The 21,063-nt window shown below is 48.7% G+C and overlaps 1 protein-coding gene across 2 annotated transcripts in view; it reads right to left on the bottom strand.

Annotated features, from left to right (window-relative positions):
- The window catches only part of ATP9A (ATPase phospholipid transporting 9A (putative)), a 159,265-nt gene extending 142,944 nt beyond the window's left edge, over nt 1–16,321 (bottom strand). The window contains exon 1 of one of the 2 annotated variants that reach the window (XM_032255980.1): nt 16,203–16,321. In XM_032255980.1, coding sequence (XP_032111871.1) covers nt 16,203–16,306 — 104 coding nt within the window. In that variant the 5' untranslated portion in view covers nt 16,307–16,321. Of the gene's footprint in view, nt 1–15,529; nt 15,675–16,202 lie in introns of those variants that run through there. The other variant, XM_032255977.1, reaches the window with a different exon arrangement.
- Nucleotides 16,322–21,063: the final 4,742 nt, after the last annotated feature.

Below are 21,063 nucleotides of genomic sequence, written 5' to 3'. Positions count from 1 at the left end.
GTAAGCACTGCGCAAATATTTGCTGAATTGCCTGCATGACACACCAACCTTTCGGGAAGCTAGAGTCCAGGAAACAACAGTCTTGGGACTGACGCAGTGCTAATCCAGGAAGAACGTAAAGAAAAATTAAAAGCAGCCCAGCATGGTGGCTTATGCCTATAATCCCAGCATTCTGGGAGGCTGAGGTAGGCAGATCACTTGAGGTCAGGAGTTCCAGACCAGCCTGGCCAACATGATGAAGCCTTATCTCTACTAAAAATACAAAAATTAGCTGGGCGCGGTGGCAGGTGCCTGTAGTCCCAGCTACTGGGGAGACTGAGGCAGGAGAATCATTTGAACCCAGGAGATGGAGGTGGCAGTAAGCCAATATTCTGCCACTGTACTCCAGCCCGGTGACAGAGTGAGACTCTGTCTCAAAAAAAAAAAAAAAAAATTAAAAGCAGTATGAATTAAATAGTCTACGGCAGTGGTTCTCAGCAGCAGGGTGGGGTGATTTTGCCCCCTGGGGACACCTGGCAATGTCTAGGGATGTGTTTGATTGTCACACTGCAGGGAAGCAGGGTGCTACTGGCACATAGTGGGCAGAGGCCTGGGATGCTGCTAAACATCCTACAATGCCCAGGACAGCCCCCACCAGACAGGGTCATCTGGCCCCAAATGTCAACAGTCTGGAGGTGGAGAACGCTGCCCTGGGCAGCACTGCCCACTAGGTTTCTGTGATGATGGAACCATTCCATACTGCACCATCCAACACAGTAGCCACCAGCCACATGTGGCTGTTGAGTACCCAAAATGTGACATTCAAAGTTTATTTCAATACCCAAAGGAATATAAATCATTCTACCATAAAGACACAAACATCTAAGTGTTCACTGCAGCACTATTCACAAAGCAAAGACATGGAATCAACTTATGTGCCCATCAATGACAGACTGGATAAAGAAGATGTGGTGCATATACACGTGGAATACTATGCAGCCATAAAAAAGAACAAGATCATGTCTTTTGCGGGAACATAGATGGAGCTGGAGGGTATTATCCTCAGCACATTAACACAAGAAAAGCAAGCCAAATACCACATGTTCTCATTTATAAGTAGGAGCTAAGTGATAAGAACTTACAAGCGGGCTGGCTGGGGTGGCTCACATCTATAATCCCAACACTTTTGGGAGGCCAAGGAGGGCGGATCACCAGAGGTCAGGAGGTTGAAACCGGCCTGACCAACACGGTGAAACCCCGTCTCTACTAAAAATACAAAATTAGCCAGGCATGGTGGCATATGCCTGTAATCCTAGCTACTAGGGAGGCTAAGGCAGGAGAATTGGTTTAACCTAGGAGTCAGAGGTTGCAGTGAGCCAAGATCGCGCCACTGCACTCCAGCCTGGGCAACAAGAGCAAAACTCTCTGCCTTAAAAAAAAAGAAGAAAAAGAAGAAGAAGAACTTACAAAGAAGGGAATAACAGACAGTGGGGTCTATCTATAAGTAGGAAGTGGAAGGAGGGGGGAAGAGCAGAAAAGACAACTATTGGGCACTGGGCTTAATACCTGGGTGATGAAAGGGTCTGTATAGCAAACCCGTGACATGAGTTTACCAGTGTAACAAACCTTCTCTATGTACCCCTGAACCTAAAATAAAAGTTTAAAATTTTTTGTTTCTTTCACTTAATTGATTTCAATAGCCATGTGGTACCATAATGGACAGCAGTAGTTAGAGGGCAGTTAACAGTGAAAGGAGGCCGGGTGCAGTGGCTCACGTCTGTAAATCCTAGAACTTTGGGAGGCTGAGGCGGGTGGATCACCTGAGGTCAGGAGTTCAAGGCCAGTCTGGCCAACATAGCAAAACCCCGTCTCTACTACAAATACAAAAATTAAGTCGAGTGTGGGGGCACACGCCTGTAATCCCAGCTATTCCAGAGGCTACAGCAGGAGGGTCGCTTGACCAGGAGGTGGAGGTTGCAGTGAGCTCAGGCTGCACCACTGCACTCCAGCCTGGGTAACAGAGTGAGACTCCATCTCAAAAAAAAAAAGAAAAAAGGCAGTGGGAGTAAACCTATGAAGGGAAATTTGCTTTTCCTTCTAATATGTCTAAGGGCTGGTTTTTTTGTTTGTTTGTTAGTTTTGAACTAGAATACAAAACCTAAGTCAGGAAGGATGCAAAGAAAGAGGCGAATTCTCAAGTGTGAACATATCTCTGCCACAGAAACGCTTCTCTTTAAATATCAACCAGCTTCTCTTTAAATGGAAAGCTCAGGTCCTCTGACCCGGCAAGTCCCCCCAGAGGGAGGTGGGGAGCGTCTTACACATATACTGATCCTAGTGAGCAATGGGAGATGTGCGAGGATGTTGGCAGCAGCAGCAGGGAGGGCAATGCCTGGGAACGGCGGAGGCACCCCCTGTGCAATGGATTTGTAGCAACTGGAGGTAGACATACACACAACGCAGGGAAAGATCCAGGTGGTTAAGTGGGAAGAAAAAAAGAAGGCAAGAAATATGGAATGTATTGTTTTGTATCTTAATACAAAAAGATGTGTTAATATAAGCCTAGGAAAAAGCACTGAGAAACGAACACCTCCTCCGCCCCATGACTGTTACCACGGGTGCTCCCAGGGGATGGGTAGTCAGGGATGGTGGGACTAACGCCTTTCCCTGTTTTCCTGGCCCTAAGTCTTTCCCTATGGGTATCCTGCTGTTCAGCAGGCCTGACTCCTCTTATAGAAATATGACTCACATTGGGCGGCTCACGCCTGTAATCCCAGCACTTTGGGAGGCCAAGTCGGGTGGATCACAAGGTCAGGAGATCAAGACCAACCTGGCTAACACAGTGAAACCCTGTCTCTACTAAAATTCAAAAAATTAGCTGGGCATGGTGGCCAGCGCCTGTAGTTCCAGGTAGTCGGGAGGCTGAGGCAAGAGAATTGCTTGAACCCAGGAGGCGAAGGTTACAGTGAGCCAAGATCGCGCCACTGTACTCCAGCCTGAGCGACAGAGCAAGACTCCGTCTCAAACAAACAAAAAGGCCGGGTGCGGTGGCTCACACCTGAAATCCCAGCACTTTGGGAGGCTGAAGTGGGCAGATCATGAGGTCAGGAGTTCAAGACCAGCCTGATCAACACGGTGAAACCCTGTCTCTACTAAAAATACAAAAATTAGCCAGGTGTGGTGGCGTGCACCTGTAACCCCAGCTACTCGGGAGGCCGAGGGCAGGAGAATTGCTTGAATCCAGGAGGCGGAGGTTGCAGTAAGCCAAGATCACACCAATGTCCTCCAGCCTGGGTGACAGAGTGAAACTCCGTCTCAAAAAAAAAAAAAAAAGGAAGTATGACGCACGTGTCCCAGTCCCCCAGTGATCCAATAGCTATCACACTCAAAAAGGCTCGCACCTTCTCACCTTTCCATCTCTGCTATCCCATTATCAAGCACGCTCCTGCAGCCAAGGCAGGCGTGACTGGAACCCGATGCTCTCATCTTCCTCACCATTCCACTTTTTTCGAACTACCCAACTTCTCTGTAAGACCCACTCACACCAGACGTCCTCCTGCAAGCCTGTCCCTTCATCTTCTATTTATCCGTCCAAACCCAACTCTATGCTCTTCACAAAAAGAGGAGGAGGCAGCTCTGAGCTCTTTAGACTTAACTGGTCTGTTTCTCTCTAAACCAGGACTGGCAAACTCAAACCTACAGGGGTCCAGCAAGCCACATAAAAGAATAAGTAGGCCAGGTACAGTGGCTCACACCTGTAATCCCAACACTTTGAAAAGCTGAGTCAGGAAGATCACTTACCATGGGCTACATAGTGAGATCTGATCTCTATTTTTTAAAAACGAATAAAGAAGAAAAAGAAGGAAGAAGAAAAAGGAGGTGGTGGAGGACGAAGGAAGAAAGGAAGAGGAGGAGAAAGAGAAGGAGGAGGAGGAGAAAGAGAAGAAGAAAAAATAATAATGAATGAAAATGGGACGGGGCACACCTCCAGTCCAGCTCTTACGCAAGCCTAGACCATCTGATTCCTCAAGACAAAGACATTCTGAAGAGCAAATGCCGGTTTTTTTTTCTTTCTTTCTTTCTTTCTTTTCTTTCTTTTCTCTCTCTCTCTCTCTCTCTCTCTCTCTCTCTCTCTCTTTCTTTCTTTCTTTCGAGATGGACTTTCGCTCTTGTTGCCCAGGCTGGAGTGCAATGGTGTGATCTCGGCTCACCGCAACCTCCGCCTCCCAGCTTCAAGGGATTCTCCTGCCTCAGCACCCTGAGCAGCCGGGACTACAGTCGTGTTCACCATGCCCAGCTAATTTTTGTATTTTTAGTAGAAACAGTTTCACCACATCGGTCAGGCTGGTCTCAAACTCCTAACCTTGTGATCTGCCTGCTTCAGCCTCAGCCTCCCAAAGTGCTGGGACTACAGGCGTGAGCCACCGCCCCTGGCCAGAATGTATTTTTCTTTTCAAGTTTTAATCAAAGCTTGTATATAAGATTACTTTATTCCTGCATCTTCTCAACTGTTTCTTCCTTGTATTTGCCCTTTTCCTTTCCTACTTGGTGAGAGTTGGCTTCTGTTCAAGGATCTTCTGTTATGGTCCTTGTCCAGTTTTAGCCTAGTGATAACCCTCTTGCTGGGTGAATGCCTACGTGGACACTTGTGCCATCAGCCTTTTCCCGCTGCACCTTGTCAATGTAGACAACACATTTCCTCCTGTAAACCTGGACTACTTTGCCAATTTGCTGACCTTTATAGTGTCCTCATACAACCTGAACTTCATCATCCTTTCGGACTGGCATGGATGGCACGTTGTGTCTCTGTGTCAGCTCTCTGGAAAGAGGGGAACACATCATCCACCTGTGAATGTGGGAGTGCCTTGAAATACCTTTTGCAGTTCTTGCTTCACTGGGAAGTCACAAAGGGATTAAACTTCACATTTTGGCCACTCCCACTTCGGTGATGGCCAAAAAAGGGAAGAGAGCTACATGCTGCTGGCCAAAAGCGGTGCTCACGCCTGTAATCCCAGCACTTTGGGAGGCCGAGGTGGGCGGATCACAAGGTCAGGAGTTTGTGACCAGCCTGACCAACATGGAGAAACCCTGTCTCTACTAAAAATACAAAAGTTAGCCGGTCGTGGTGGCAGGCACCTGTAATTCCAGCTACTCAGGAGGTTGAGGCAGGAGAATCGCCTGAACTCAGGAGATGGAGGTTGCAGTGAGCTGAGATCATGCCACTGCACTCCAGCCTGGGCGACAGAGCAAGACTCTGTCTCAAAAAAAAAAAAAAAAAAAAAAAAAACTACACGCTGCACCTGATTGTTTACACAAATGTTTTTTTAAGTAAAAAAAAAAAAAAAAAAAGTACTGTGTAGGGCATAATAATAATTGAATAAAAAAGAAAAATCTGTCTATCTGTATAAAGGTACATATACTTTTTTTTTTATAAATGCTTAAAAATTTCTGGAACAATACATTAGAAACTGGTGAGACTGTTGGCTGGGTAAGGGTGCAGGGTAGCTGACTAAAGAGAGTGGGAGGGAAGCTGACTTTGCAACAGCTACACCTCTGCACCTCTTAAGTATTAAACCATGTGACTCTGACTCAGTACACTTTTTTCTAATTTAAAAATGAAATAGGCCAGGCGCAGTGGCTCACACCTGTAATCCCAGCACTTTGGGAGGCCGATGTGGGTAGATCACAAGGTCAAGAGATCGAGATCAAGATCATCCTGGCCAACATGGTGAAACCCCGTCTCTGATAAAAAATAAAAATTAGCCAGGCATAGTGGTGGGCACCTGTAATCCCAGTTACTTGGAGGCTGAGGCAGGAGAATCACTTAAGCCCAGGAGGCGGAGGTTGCAGTGAGCCGAGATCACATCACTGCACTGCAGCCTGGGCAACAGAGCGAGACTCCATCTCAAAAATAAATAAAAATAGGCCCAGCGCAGTGGCTCTCACCTGTAATCCCAGAACTTTGGGAGGCTGAGATGGGCAGATCACCTGAGGTCAGGAGTTCGAGACTACCCTGATCAACATGGCAAAACCCTGTCTCTACTAAAAAAATACAAAATTAGCCGGGCGTGGTGGTGGGCACCTGTAATTCCAGGTATTTGGGAGGCTGAGGCAGGAGAATCCCTTGAACCCAGGAGGCAGAGGTTGCAGTGAGCCGAGATCACGCCACTGCACTCCAGCCTGGGCAATGAGAGCAAAACGCCATCTAAAAAAAAAAAAAAAAAAAAAAAATTAAAACTAACATTTAAAAAAATAAAAATAAAATAATCAAGTTCACCCCGCTGCCCAAACAGCACACAGCTCTGTCCACAGCCTCTGATCTTGCCATGAGCTTGCAGGTCAGAGACCAGATACCATTCATCTCCCCTCGCAGGCCTGGCACAGACAGGAGCTCCGTCACTGAGCGTGGGCTGATGACTCACTCTCCTGGCCCTTTCATATGCCCCCGTGCCCAACCCTCCTCCTTCACCTCAGGCCCTTGTGTTTACCCAACACACTTGGTCATAGGTGCTAACACGGGTCTATCTAGGCCAAGCACCTGGCTGGCAACCTCACACAGCATAAGCCTACGAGTTTCCAGAGAACATAGCAGAATCTGGTGGAAGGCAATTTCCTAGACACCAAAAAAAACAAGCGAACACATGAGCAAGTGCTGAGCACTGTGCCAAGCGCTGTGGCAAAGCCCTCATTCAATTCGAATTACCTGCCTCGCTCCTCCCAGCCGTCCCATAGTCGGGGCTTCTACCCCTGCTCTCTTGCAGATGAGGACACTGCACCTCCGAGGGTCTCGCAGTCTGTAAGGGGCAGAGCCAGGCTGTGAGTCCAGCAAGCGGACCCCAGAGCCAGCTCTCTTAGCCAAAGTTTAGCAATCTCATTTCGTCGTAGAATCTGAGAGCCATCTCTGAATTGTCTAGATGGCAATGTGGGGAGGAATCCAAATGGCAGGAACACAGCAGGGACATACCAAGGGTCCCCACTGGCACTGCCAGGCACACCTGCCTCCTCCCTCCAACCCCGCTATGGCGGCTGGCACTGCTATGGTAGCTTCCACGAGCAACACACATTGGGGTCTAAGAACTCTACGAACAGCCGGGCACAGTGGCTCAAGCCTGTAATCCCAGCACTTTGGGAGGCCAAGGCGGGCAGATCACAAGGTCAGGAGTTTGAGACTAACCTGGCAAACATGGTGAAACCCTGTCTCTACTAAAAATATAAAAATTAGCCGGGCATAGTGACGAGCGCCTGTAATCCCAGCTACTCAGGAGGCTGACGCACGAGAATCTCTTGAACCTGGGAGGTGGAGGTTGCAGTAAGCCAAGATCGTGCCTCCACACTCCAGTCTGGGCAACAGAGCAAGACTCTGTCTCAAAAAAAAAAATACCTAAGACATGATGTTGGCACCCAATAAACCAACAGAGTTTAACAAAATTCTTACAAGAAAATCTACTGTGTATGGCTAGAATGGAAGCCCCATGCTGTCAGGGATTTCTGTTCCATGTGTTGACTGCTATATCCCTAATGTTAAACTGCCAGAGACAGAGTCAGTGCTCAGTAAATATTTATAGAGTGAATGAATGGATGAATCCACAGTAGTTATTTTCAGTCTTCATGCTATAAACCTCTGTGAATGTTTCTGTGACCGTGCAGAAATCTGGATGCCCTTTCAAACAGCCAGCAATCCTCTGAAACGTCCAAAAACAAGGCCAAGATTCTTAAGCACTGGTTTTCTGCGGCATCACACACAAACCTGCAGTTTTGAGTGCTTCTTTGTTGATCAGGTTTATCCAATCCCAGACAGGCGACTTCTCAGGCCGGGGGCAGGAGTCAGTGCCTCCCTCCACTTTCTCTTTGTTTGCTTTTGGAGGGCCAGGATTCAGAATGAAAACATTACTCGTGGCCAGGTGCAGTGGCTCATGCCTGTAATCCCAGCAGCTTGGGAAACAGAGGTGGGTCAATCACCTGAGGTTGGGAGTTGGCAACGTTGTCAAAGCTATCTCTACTAAAAATACAAAAAGAGCCAAGTGTGGTGACACGTGCCTATCATCCCAGCTACGCGGGATGAACCCGGGAGACAGAAGTTTGCGTGAGCTGAGATCACGCCACTGCACTCCAGCCTGGACAACAGAGCAAGACTCTGTCTCGAAAAAAGAAAAGAAAAAGAAAACATTATTTCTAAAGTGAAAATAAAATACAAATCAACTTATGAGAATATAAGGTACTGGTTAAGTAAATTAGAGATGTCTATTCAAAGAAATATTATGCTGTCTAACAAAATACCTTAGACCAAAGCAAATAATTTTAAAAAAAATTTTTAAAGAAATATGCTGTCATTTAAAATGTCATTTGCATACGGCAAAACCCCATCTCTACTAAAAATACAAAAATTAGCCGGGCATGGTGGTGTGTGCCTGTAGTCCTAGCCACTTTGGAGGCTGAGGCAGGAGAATCACTTGAAACCAGGAGGTAGAGGTTACAGTGAGCCAAGATCACGCCATTCCACTCCAGCCTGAGCAACAGAGTGAAACTCCATCTCAAAACAATCAATCAATAAAATGAAATGTCATTTGCTAATAAGTACACTATAATACACAAAACGCTTTATAGTAAAATGCTAAGTGTAAAAAGTAAAACATAAAAACCTATATGCCACACTGGGCAACATAATGAGATCGCATCTCTACAGAGAATCTAAAAAGTGTCGTGGTACACACCTATGGTCCCAGCTGCTTGGGAAACTAAGGTGGGAGAATCACTTAAGCCCAGGAGGCAGAGGTTACAGCAAGCATTGACTGTGTAACTGCACTCCAGTCTGAGAAACAGTGAGATCCTGTCTCAAAAAATAAATAAATAAAAACCCGTGTGCTGCTTGCTTCCTACACATAAAGCAATGTACACGCAGAAACAGGACGAAAACATCATCTGCTAACAGGTTTGTGTTCACTGTGATTGTCTTTGAAGGAAAACTAATGCCAGCTTTTCCTTTATCAATTTTCTCTGTTCTATTTTTTTTTTTTTTTTTTGAGATGGAGTCTCGCTCTGTTGCCAGGCACCAGGCTAGAGTGCAATGGCATGATCTCGGCTCACTGCAACCTCCACCTCCCGGGTTCAAGCAATTCCCCTGCCTCAGCCTCCCAAGTAGCTGGGACTACAGGTGCCCACCACCACACCCAGCTCCTTTTTATATTTTTTGTAGAGATGGGGATTTGCCATGTTGGCCAGGATGGTCTCGATCTCTTGACCTCATGATCCTCCTGCCTCAGCTTCCCAAAGTGCTAGGATTACAGGCGTAAGCCACCGCGCCCGGCCCTTTTCTTTTTTTTAATGACACTGAGTCTCGCTCTTTTGCCCAGACTGGAATACAGTGGCACAATCTCAGCTCACTGCAACCTCCACCTCCCAGGTTCAAGTAATTCTCCTGACTCAGCCTCCCAAGTAGCTGGGATTACAGGCACTCAACAACCATGCCCAGCTAACTACTGGTTTTTTTTTTTGTTTGTTTGTTTGTTTGTTTTTTTCAGTAGAGACAGGGTTTCACCATGTTGGCCAAGCTGGATTCGAACCCCTGACCTCAGGTAATCCACCCACCTCAGCCTTCCAAAGTGTTCACAGGCCTCCCAAGTAGCTGGGACCACAGGCTCAACCCACCATGCCTAGCTTTTTTTGTTTTTTAATTTATTGTCCAGGCTGCTCTGAGCAGCCTGGACAACATAGTGAACTCCTAGGCTCAAGCAATTCTCCTGCCTCAGCCTTTTAAAGCGCTGGGACTACAGGTATGAGCCACTGAACCCAACTGGAATTCTATTACACAAGAAAAAGAAACTTCAAAAACTTCATGCTAAATGAAAGCAGCCAGACACAAAAGGCAGCACGTGGTGTGAGTCCATTGGTATACAATTTCCAGACAAGGCAAACCTATGGAAACAGAAAAAGGCCCGCTGGTTGCCTGGGACTGGGGCAAGGACAGGGATGAACCGCAGATGGGCTGAAGAAGACATTCAGAGGTGATGGAGATGTTCAAAACCCGTGTTGGAGTGACGGCTGTGTAACTCTATACATTTACTTTTTCTTAAAATCAATGGTTTGTGCACTTTCAATAGATGTATGCTTTGTAAATTATACCTCAATAAAGCTGTTTTTAAAAAATCATGGTAGATGATGTACCTAAATATTCAGCTCTTCTTTCTCAATCTGATTCATATTCAAAACTTCCTAGTCTCCCAAATCCAAATGTAGCAAGCATCCAAGCATCCTCATCCAATGTGGCCACAAACATAGATTGTTATAACGAGGCGAAGCCTTGGGCCACGTGGTATCTAAGCTCCCATCACTGCCACAACATCACACCAGGGCCTCGACACACCTGGATGGAATGCTCTCGATAGTTATTCAGTTTCCTGAATTCGATCAGGAAAAAGCAATGAAGTTCATAATATTTCCAAATTTCTCATAAAAGTCCCCCCTCTCAAAGCAGCACGCTGCAGACCCAACAGCAAACCTCATACAACACCTGATTATCGCCATTAGCTCTAGTAACCACCAACCACCTAAGGCATACTGAGCACTTACTTTTCTAAACTCTGGGCTAAACATGGACTAAACAACTTTATGAGATATATAATTATTGTTACTCCTCTTTTTTTTTTTTTTGAGACAGTCTCACTCTGCCACCAGGCTGGAGTGCAGTGGTGTGATCTCAGCTCACTGTAACCTCCGCCTCCCGGGTTCAAGCGATTCTTGTGCCTCAGCCTCTTGAGTAGCTGGGACTACAGGACCTCACCACCACGGCCAGCTTTTTTTTTTGTATTTTTAGTAGAGACAGGGTTTCACCATGTTGGCCAAGATGGTCTTGATCTCCTGACTTCGTGATCCACCCACCTCAGCCTCCCAAAGTGCTGAGATTCCAGGCATGAGCCACTGCATTATTCAGCATTATTTCCATTTTACAGATGAACCAATGGAAACTGAGAGAGGTAGTTATTTTCCCAAGATGACACAGCTAGCAAGCAGCAGAGCCTAGTGTAAACCCAGCTCCTCGACGAACTCCAGCATCCTGGCTCCTAACAAACAATCCCTGCTGTGTCACCATGAGAGGAACTCCATTCAGCCATCAGCAAAGGACACGATGTCACAAGATGGTTTCCAGCAACGCAGGTGAAATGCCCTGTTTCCTAACTAAACCATTTCAATTGTTTTCTCAACATCAGGATGTGGTAACTCTCAAGAGACAAAAGAACTTTGAAGCCAGGGGATTCTTCCAGCAAATAAACTGCATGTCTTCACAACATATGCTGAGTGACCCCAGAAATAATCGCATTCTGTCCCCTACAACATGTGGCATCTTGTTTTTGTTTTTTTAACCACAAATCTCCCAACCATTCCACAGCTTTACAGCCTAGAACCAGTAAGTAAAATGGGTGGATTGAGTTCAAAACCGCCTCCTCTCACTACCTCCAAGACAGTGAACAAATTAGTATCAGTGAATCTTTGTTTCCCTGTCAATAAAATGGGAGAATTAACTCCAAAAACTCACATGGTTGTTTTAAGGATTAAAACAGTGCTATTGGGCCAGGCCAGTCGTGGTAGCTCACAGCTGTAATCCCAACACTAGGGGAGGCCGAGGTGGGTGGATCACCTGAGGTTGAGAGTTCAAGACCAGCCTCATCAACGTGGAGAAACCCTGTCTCTACTAAAAATACAAAATTACCCAGGCGTGGTGGCCCATGCCTATAATCTCAGCTACTACTCTAGAGGCTGAGGCAAGAGAATCGCTTGAACCGGGGAGGCAGAGGTTGCAATGAGCCGAGATCACACCACTGCACTCCACCCTGGGCAACAAGAGTGAAACTCTGTCTCAAAAACAGACAAACAAACAAAACAGCACTATGTATCTCAAGTACCCAGCAGACAGCTTGACCCATTACATATTCCTTTCTTCTTCTTTTAATGACCCACCAACTTTAGTGCTCATGCTGCCCTCCCCCAGCCTCCAGTTACATTTCAGGAAGCTCCTCCATCTCTCTGGGCTTCTCAAAATGCTGCCAAACTTCAGGATTCCCATCTTGAGGTTGCTACTCCTGAAAATGCAGATTATATACAAGAGCATTTATACAAATGCACAGCACGCCAACACAGGATCTGAATCCAAACTCTTGTCACTGTCTAAGAAATACATTGGCCGGGCGTGGTGGCTCATGCCTGTAATCCCAGCACTCTGGGACAGGAGGCGGGCAGACCACCTCAAGTTGGGAGTTTGGGACCAGCCTGACCAACATGGAGAAACTCCATCTCCACTAAATATACAAAATTATCTGGGCGTGGTGGCACATGCTTGTAATCCCAGCTACTCAGAAGGCTTAGGCAGGAGAATCGCTTGAACCCAGGAGGCAGAGGCTGCAGCGAGCTGAGATCGCGCCATTGCACTCCAGCCTGAGCAACAAGAACAAAACTCCATCTAAAAAAATAAAATAAAATACATAAAATAAATAAATAAAATAGATCCATTCCAGGCTAAGCATGGTGGCTCCCGCCTGTAATCCCAGCACTTTGGGAGGCCAGGGCAAGCAGATCACCTGAGGTCAGGAATTCAAGACCAGCCTGGCGAACATGGTGAAACTCCATCTCTACTAAAAATACAAAAATTAGCCAGGCATGGTAGCGGGTGCCTGTAATCCCAGCTACTTGGGAAGCTGAGGCAGGAGAATTGCTTTGAACTCAGGAGACAGAGGTTGCAGTGAGCCAAAACCATGCCATTGCACTCCAGCTTGGGTAACAAGAGGAAAACTCCATCTCAAAAGAAACAGAAAGATTAGTTTCAAAGCTGGCAAGCTCTAAAAGGGGTGTGATGCTCCATTCTAACACTAACCAGGAAACTTACTTTCATTTTATCATTATTTTCCTCCTGTGTAGCCTGGTTTTGGAGAAAACTTACTTTTAAATAAAATTATCTGCACCACTCCTTCTGGGTCTCCACATGAACGGCTCATGTTTCTACCATGCTAATGATCACTTTTGAACAAGATTTGAATTTTTTTCTCATGCACTGACTCAGAAGTTCTCAAGTCTGACTGCATATTAAAATCATCAGTGGAGCTTAGAAAAAAATATTTATATAGATTCCCAAGTCCCACTCTAAATTCTAATTTTAAAGGTCTAGAATGGGTCAGTATAGGGTAGTTAAGTTTCCCTGGTGATTCTAATGCGCAGCCAGGGTCAGGACACACACACACCTGTTGGGCAGGTCATCTTTCATTCATCCTCGAATCCCCATCACCTGGAGTGGCTCCTGCACATAGTAGGCTTCTCATAATCGCTCATGGCACGAATTAATAACCACCTGATTTTACAATATTTAATGATGGTGCAGGATACACCAGGCACTATTCCAGACATACAGTTCAAGTTAATTGTTATTATTAAAATGCAAGAGGGCCAGGTGTCCTAGCTGACGCTTGTAATCCTAGCACTTTGGGAGGCTGAGGCTGGTGGATCGCCTAAGGTGAGGAGTTTGAAACCAGCCTGGTCAATATGGCAAAACCCCGCCTCTACTAAAAATACAAAAATTAAGCCGGGCGCGGTGGCTCACGCCTGTAATCCCAGCACTTTGGGAGGCCGAGGCGGGTGGATCACAAGGTCAAGAGATCAAGACCATCCTGGTCAACATGGTGAAACCCCGTCTCTACTAAAAATACAAAAAATTAGCTGGGCATGGTGGCGCGTGCCTGTAATCCCAGCTACTCAGGAGGCTGAGGCAGGAGAATTGCCTGAACCCAGGAGGCGGAGGTTGCGGTGAGCCGAGATCGCGCCATTGCACTCCAGCCTGGGTAACAACAGCGAAACTCCGACTCAAAAAATAAATAAATAAATAAATAAATAAATTAGCCGTGTGTGGTGGCAGGTGCCCGTAATCCCAGCTACTCAGGAGGCTGAGACAGGAGAATTGCTTGAACCTAGGAGGCGGAGGTTGCAGTGAGCCGAGATCATGCCATTGCACTCCAGCGCAAGGCTCCGTCTAAAAAAAAAAAAAAAAAAAAAGCAGGAGGCTGAGGCATGAGGGTTCTCTGAGGCCAAGAGTTCGAGGCCAGCCTGGGCAACATAGCAAGACCTTCCCCTCCCATGTCCCCGTTTAAAAAAAATAAACGCAGAACAGAGAAGGAAGAAGTGAGGCAAGTGTCTTTGGGTCAGACAATCCGGAGTTCCATCTCCATTTTGCAGTCTTCCCTGCAGCCCTTAACCTCCCTAAGCGCCAGTTTTCCCCGTGTAACCTCAGTGAGGCCTCCTCTTCGGAGGATTCTGGAAGCCAGGGACAAAGACCCCACAAAATGGCCGCCGGCACCATTGTTTTTTTTTTTTTTTTTTTTTTTAATTCCACTGACACCTGGTGAAGCCACCCTTGGGGTTCACCCCACCCGCTGCGTCTCCTGTTCCAAGCAACTGACGCAGCCATAAACGGCCACCACCGGTAAGTGCCCAGGGAGGCCCGGACGCCCGAGGAAGGGCGGAGCAGATAGGACGCCGGCCCCGCCCAGCGCCGCCACGCTCAGCCTCCCGCGGGCTCCAGCCTCACCTGCGCGGCCTGTGGAAATGCACATTCCCCAGACCCCACCCCCCCGAACTCTGATTGGCGGGTCTAGGCGGGGCCAGGGAATCTGCATTTGCACCAGCGCCCACCCACATCCTTCCCACCCCCGCCCCTCACGCCCAGGTAAGTCTATGGCAGGCGATGCGAGAGCAAACCTCCACAGGTCACGCTGCCATCCTCCGAACAGGAAGACGGCGAGGCGCAAAATACCAACCTGTCCCGTCTCCCCACCTGCGGGAAAACTCTCCCCTCTTCCGCGCCTAGGCTGCCCTAGGGGTCTCCTGCTGAGGGAAGGGGACAGCAGGTGGCATCCCCTGTCCCAGCTGTGGGAATCCTCACCCCAAATTGTGGGAGGAGAACACAAGGGATAGTGTCACCAAGAGGCCAGCAGGAAGCCCTCCCACCCTCCTGCGGCTGCTGGTTCGGATCCACCCTAGGCGGAGGAGGAGGTGACCACCGGAGCGCAGGTGGTCTCGGCGCAGCCTCCTGGGACTGGGGCCAGGGGCGCTGATGGGCAACCCCGCGGCGTAGGCCGTGCCCCCCTAAAAGCTGAGCATATCTAGGCTTCCCGAGGAATGCACCAAGCGCAGAGCTCGGTGAGATACTAACCAAATCGTACTCGCAACCACAGATACTAATTACGGAACAATAAAACGGTTAGAAAACACGGCTGATCCGAATTCCGCGAGTGTGTAAACAGCGCTGGGGCGGGCCCGGCTTCTCGGGGTTTCTAAAGGAAGGTGGGCGGGGGGGAAGGAGGCCATCGGGCGCTAGAACCCCACAGGGCCGGGATCGGGCTAGCGGCCGGCAGGCTCTGGAGCGCAGGGAACCCTTCCCCGCCTCCCCGGCCCTGCCTCGGGCTCATGGCGCCGGGCGCGGCGCGCGGCCAACCTGTCAGGCCCGGCCAGGCTGCCCGAGCGCCAGACTCCCGGCGGCGCGGACAAAGAAGGACGCGGGCCGGGGCCCACTCACCCGGCGCGGGGCCTGCTGTCCATCCGCTTCTTCTGGCGCACCGGCTGCAGCGGGATGTTGTCCGTCATGTCGGCGGCGCCGCCCGCCTTAGCTGCCGCGCCCCCAGCGCTGCCTGGGCCGCCGCCCGGTCCGGCCTCCGCGCCGCCGCCCGCCGGCGCCGCGCAGCCCCGGGGGAGGAGGCGGCGGCAGCGGGCGGACCGGGCCCGCAGCGAGGGGGCGAGCTCGCGAGCGCCGGGCCACGCGCGGAGCCGCCCGCGCGGCCCGACCGACGGACACGGGCGCACCATGGGCCCGAGCTCCGCACTGCGCCCGCTCGCTCCGCGCCGCGCCTGCCACTGGGGGCGACCGGGCCGTGTCCGCGCCGCCGCGACCGCCGCAGTATCCCCGCCCCCGGCCAGCGCCGCGCGCCCCCCACGCGCGCCCACCCGGCCACGCGCCCCCCGCCCACGCCTGCCGTGCGCGCGCCCCGCCGCCGCACCCCCCACCCAAATCCTACATTCACAATCACATACCAGCCCTAGACGCGCGCGCTGTCACACTCATCCCCACCAACATCTGACATGCACAATCACAGGGGCACCTGGCCACGCTCACTCCATCAGTCACACTCATTCCCACTCGCTCACTCTTGCACCAACTTGCACATTCGGGCGCAGACCCCTCACACTCACACCTGCCGCTGCTCACTACCGGCAACATCCGGCATTCACAATCACAGGTGAGTTCGCACGCACGCACACACACACGCTCACCCTCCCGTTGGTCACCATCAGCCATGCACCCAACTTCTCAAGCCTCACACCCATGCACCCGCAGAAATCACAATCACACAGGGACCCTCGGCTTTTCAGTCTCCCTCACCCTCAGTCCTTTGCCATCGTCACCCTCATTCTCTACCTGGATTGTGGGAACTCATCCTCACACACACACACCGGCCTCTTTCATCCAAACACCCTTCAATAATCGGAACACCCTCATTCTCACACCAGCCACCTTCTCTGACTTGCACATGGGCCCCCATCTCAGGCCTCAGACGGTCACCCTGCATTACCCGTCCCTGTGATTCACGCTGTCACACACACCAATCTCCTTCACGGCAACCCACATCCACAGTCCCTTGCACACTCTCCCACACTCTCCCACATACTGTCTGGGATAATGAACTTTCCAAAGGCCTGATAAAGTTTTGAGAGCAGAAAAAAAGAAAAGTGGAAAGGAACAAAGTGAAGGAGTTTAAAAATCAACATGTAGACTGAGCACGGTGGCTCACCCCTGTAATCCCAGCATTTTGGGAAGCTGAGGTGAGCGGATCACCTGAAGTCGGGAGTTCGAGATCAGCCTGACCAACATGGAGAAACCCCATCTCTACTAAAAATACGAAATTAGCCGGGCATGGTGGTATATGCCTGTAATCCCAGCTACTCAGGAGGCTGAGGCAGGAGAATCGCTTAAACCCAGGAGGTGGAGGTTGCGGTGAGCCAAGATCGAACCATTGCATTCCAGCCTGAGTAACAAGAGCAAAATTCCATTTGAAAAAAAAAATCCATATTTAACTAAAGAGCCTGAAAATGTAATACCATATAAACTAATCTAAAGCTGACTTTTATGTAGTTACATCTAATGACAGATCATGTTGGGTGTGGATGCCATTTCTTTTCTTTTTCTTTTTGAAATAGCATCTCCCTCTGTCACCCAGACTGGAGTGCAGTGGTGAAATCTCAGCTCACTGCAACCTCCACCTCCTGGGTTCAAGCAATTCTCCTGCCTCAGCCACCCGAGTAGCTGGGATTACAGACGCGCCACCACCGTGCCCAGCTAATTTTTGTATTTTTAGTAGAGATGGGGTTTCACCATGTTGGCCAGGCTGGCCTTGAACTCCTGGCCTCATGTAATCTGCCCACCTTGGCCTCCCAAAGTGCTGGGATTACAGGCGTGGGCCACTGCACCTGGCCCTTTTCTTTTATCTTTTTGTTTTTTAACTTAGTGCTAAGTGCCAGAAAGTGGATGCCTTTTATATTTGCTATCATACAGGGTGGAAACACCAAATAACCCAGTGTCTGGGGTGGATCTCAAACCAAGTGTGACCTACCTCATGCCCCAGAGAAGTTCCTCAAGAAAAGCATGTCATTAGTAATGGCTGCATTGGTAAAAGCATGCATTAGTAATTGCTGCTTTGGAGAGGAAATAGCATTCTCTAGCCAACAGATCTGTGTGCCTTGCTTCCTGCTATCTCTTCTAGATCTAAAATGATGCCTCATACATAGCATGGCCCACAGTTGGCACTCACTAAAGGCTTCTTGCGTAGAAGAAGTGTAAACACTCTGACACGCCAATTATGGCATCAGAGTGGGTGCCACCATCTCCCATCTGCTTTGCTAGACATCCACCTTTCAAACCTACACCCGCTTCTCCACCCACTACTACACAGGGTACAAGAGAAGATCAAGGAGGCCGGGCACGGTGGCTCATACCTGTAATCCTGACACTTTGGGAGGCTGAGGCAGGAGAATCACTTGAACCTGGGAGGCAGAGGTTTCAGTGAGTTGAGACCACGCCACTGCACTCCAGCCTGGGCAACAGTGTGAGACTCTGTCTCAAAAAAAAAAAAAAAAGAAAAGAAATTATTGTAAAAGCCACTCGTGTTTTGCCAGAGAAAAAATGGAGAGTGTCGACAAAACAAAGTCAGGAAATATTTAAGATCCACTTGGATGTACCGCACTAAGGCAAAATGTTAATAAGGGAAACTGTCCCTGTGACTGGGGACATGGATATAGGATGGGGACATATGGAACTCTCTGGGCTAATCTGCTTACATTTTCTATGAATGGAAAACTACTAAAAAAAAATCCCTGCTAATTAAATTGTATTGTAAAAACCCACCTGGAATCTTTTTTTCAGAGTCCATCATTGATAATGCTCTTGTGTTCATTCTTGAATTAGGGAAAAATATGAATATTCATATTACAGAAGTAAGACTTCTAATAGCTAACTTCTTTTTTTTTTTTTTTTTTTTTGTATTTTTAGTAGAGACGGGGTTTCATCATGTTGGCTAGGCTGCTCTTGAACTCTTGACCTCAGGTGATCTGCCCACTTTGGCCTCCCAAAGTGCAGGGATTACAGTAGTGAGCCACCGAGCCCAGCTAATAGCTAACCTTTGATGTGCATTTACATGTGGCAGACATTGTACCAAGTTCTTTTTTACATGTTTTCATGATTGAACTTAATCATTCCAACAATTTTTTTTTTTTTTTGAGACCGAGTCTCACACTGTTGGCCAGGCTGGAGTGCAGTGGCACGGTCTCAGCTCACTACAACCTCTGCCTCCCAGGTTCAAGTGATTCTCCTGCCTCAGCCTTCCAAGTAGCTGGCATTACAGGCACCTACCAAAACGCCAGGCTAACTTTTTGCATTTTTAGTAGAGATAGGGTTTCACTATGTTGGTCAGGCTGGTGTCGAACACCTGACCTCGTGATCCGCCCTCCTCAGCCTCCAAAAGTGCTGGGATTACAGGTGTGCGCCACTGTGCCTGGCCAATATTTTTTTTTAAAGATCAAAGAGCTCCCTATTAACCTTCAAAGGTACTAACACTCTCATATGGAAAGAGAGGGGAAATTGTTGGTGGGTTTGTTTGTTTTTTTTGCCTTTTTACTTTCTAAATTTTCTTCAGTATACTTTTATAATCAGAGGAGAAACCCCTTTTAAAAAAAAAAAACTCATTTTTGTTTTTATTTATATTATTTTTTGAGACAGAGTCTTACTCTGTTGCCTAGGCTGGAGTGCAATGGTGTGATCTTGGCTCACTGCAACCTCTGCCTCCCAGGTCAAGAGATTCTCCCGCTTCAGCCTCCCAAGTAGCTGGGACTACAGGCACATACATGCCCGGCTAATTTTTGTATTTTTAGTAGAGATAAGATTTTGCCATGTTAGTCAGGCTGGTCTCAAACTCCTGACCTCAGGTGATCTACCTGCCTTGGCCTCCCTAAGTGCTGGGATTACAGGCGTGAGCCACCACACCTGGCCATTTTTATTTTTAGAGACAGGGCCTTGCTCTGTTGTAGCTGGGACTACAGATGTGCACTGCCATGCCAGGCTAATTTATTTAATTTTTTTGTAGAGACCAGGCCTCACTATGTGGTCCAGGCTGGCCTTGAACTCCTGGGCTCCAGCCATCCTCCTCCCTTGGCCTCCCAGTGTCTTGGGTGTGAGCCACTGCACCAGGCCAAGACTCCTTTTCAGCAAGGTAATCCCTCAGGAAGGGAGACACTCGCAGGCTTTAATCTCACCCTTGAGAGAGAATCAGATGCCTGCTTGGGACAGGCAAGACACCCAAAGGATCAACAGAGCGTTGTCAGGGTCTGGGAGAGGAGCAAGGCTGGGGGCAGCGATGGGATGTGAGAGGTTCATCTGAGGTCCCCTTCTGGGGATGCAGCACCTCTCTTCCTGACACAGCACTGCCTTCTCCCCAGGAATGGTCGCCTAATGGTTCTGCTTCCTCAGGGAAAGCCCCTTGCAGAGGTCCATGACAATCCTCTCCATCCAGCAGGCCCTGGGTGCAGCACACCCGACTCCTAGGTACCTGGAGTGGAAAGGTCCTGGAGAGATAAGTCAATATAGTCCGACTTCTACTTTCCAGAAATCAGAGAGCCTGTGGCCCACAGAGGTCACGTCACATGCCTCTATGTCATATGCCATCCATACCTGGTGAATGCCAGGCTGGAGCTGGAACATATCTTGAAACTCTCAGTTTGGCCCGCCATGAAGCCTATAAACCTCCAAGCCCACTGCTGCTTTATTTTTTATTTATTTATTTATTTGGAGACGGAGTCTCGCTCTGTCGCCCAGTGGTGTGATCTTGGCTCACTGCAACCTCCACCTCCCAGGTTCAAGCAATTCTCCTGCCTCAGCCTCCCGTGTAGCTTGGATTAACGGTGCCTGCCACCATGGCCAGCTAATTTTTGTATTTTTAGTAGAGACAGTTTTTTGCCATGTTGGCCAGACTGGTCTCGAACTCCTGGCCTCAGGTGATCCACCGCCTCAGCCTCTCAGAGTGCTGGGATTACAGGCGTGAGCCACTGTGCCCTGCCCCCACTCCTACTTTAAACCTGCTGTAAAAAAGGGGCGTTTGATGATAAGTGGGCAAGAAGTCAAGGGTAAGGGCAGTGATGAGAGAGGAAGGAGGCAGGGAAAATGGGAATAAATAATAAATATGTTTTGGGAAAACTCAGGCTGGGAGTGAGAAAATAAAATCCTTTTAGTGCCTACAATGCTGTCCCCAGGAATTCTCTTTGAATAAACATTCTGGGTATCCCCCAAAGCAGTCTCCCTACACTATTGACATTTGGGCTGAATATCTATCATGGCGGCTGTGCTGTGCATTACAAGACATTTAGCAGCATCCTCGGTCGCTACCAACTAAATGCCAGTGGCTGCCTCACACCAGCTGTGACAACCACAAATGTTTTCAGACATTGTGAAATGTCTTCTGGGGGACAAAATTGTCCCTGGTTAAGAACCACTGGGCTAGAATGTGATGT

Source organism: Sapajus apella, unplaced genomic scaffold, assembly GCF_009761245.1.
Source record: "Sapajus apella isolate SASKATOON/1434 unplaced genomic scaffold, GSC_monkey_1.0 scaffold92, whole genome shotgun sequence".
NCBI classification, from domain to species: Eukaryota; Metazoa; Chordata; class Mammalia; order Primates; family Cebidae; genus Sapajus; species Sapajus apella.
Note: the sequence above shows the minus strand (reverse complement) of the source record. Positions and strands in the feature narration are given on the sequence as shown.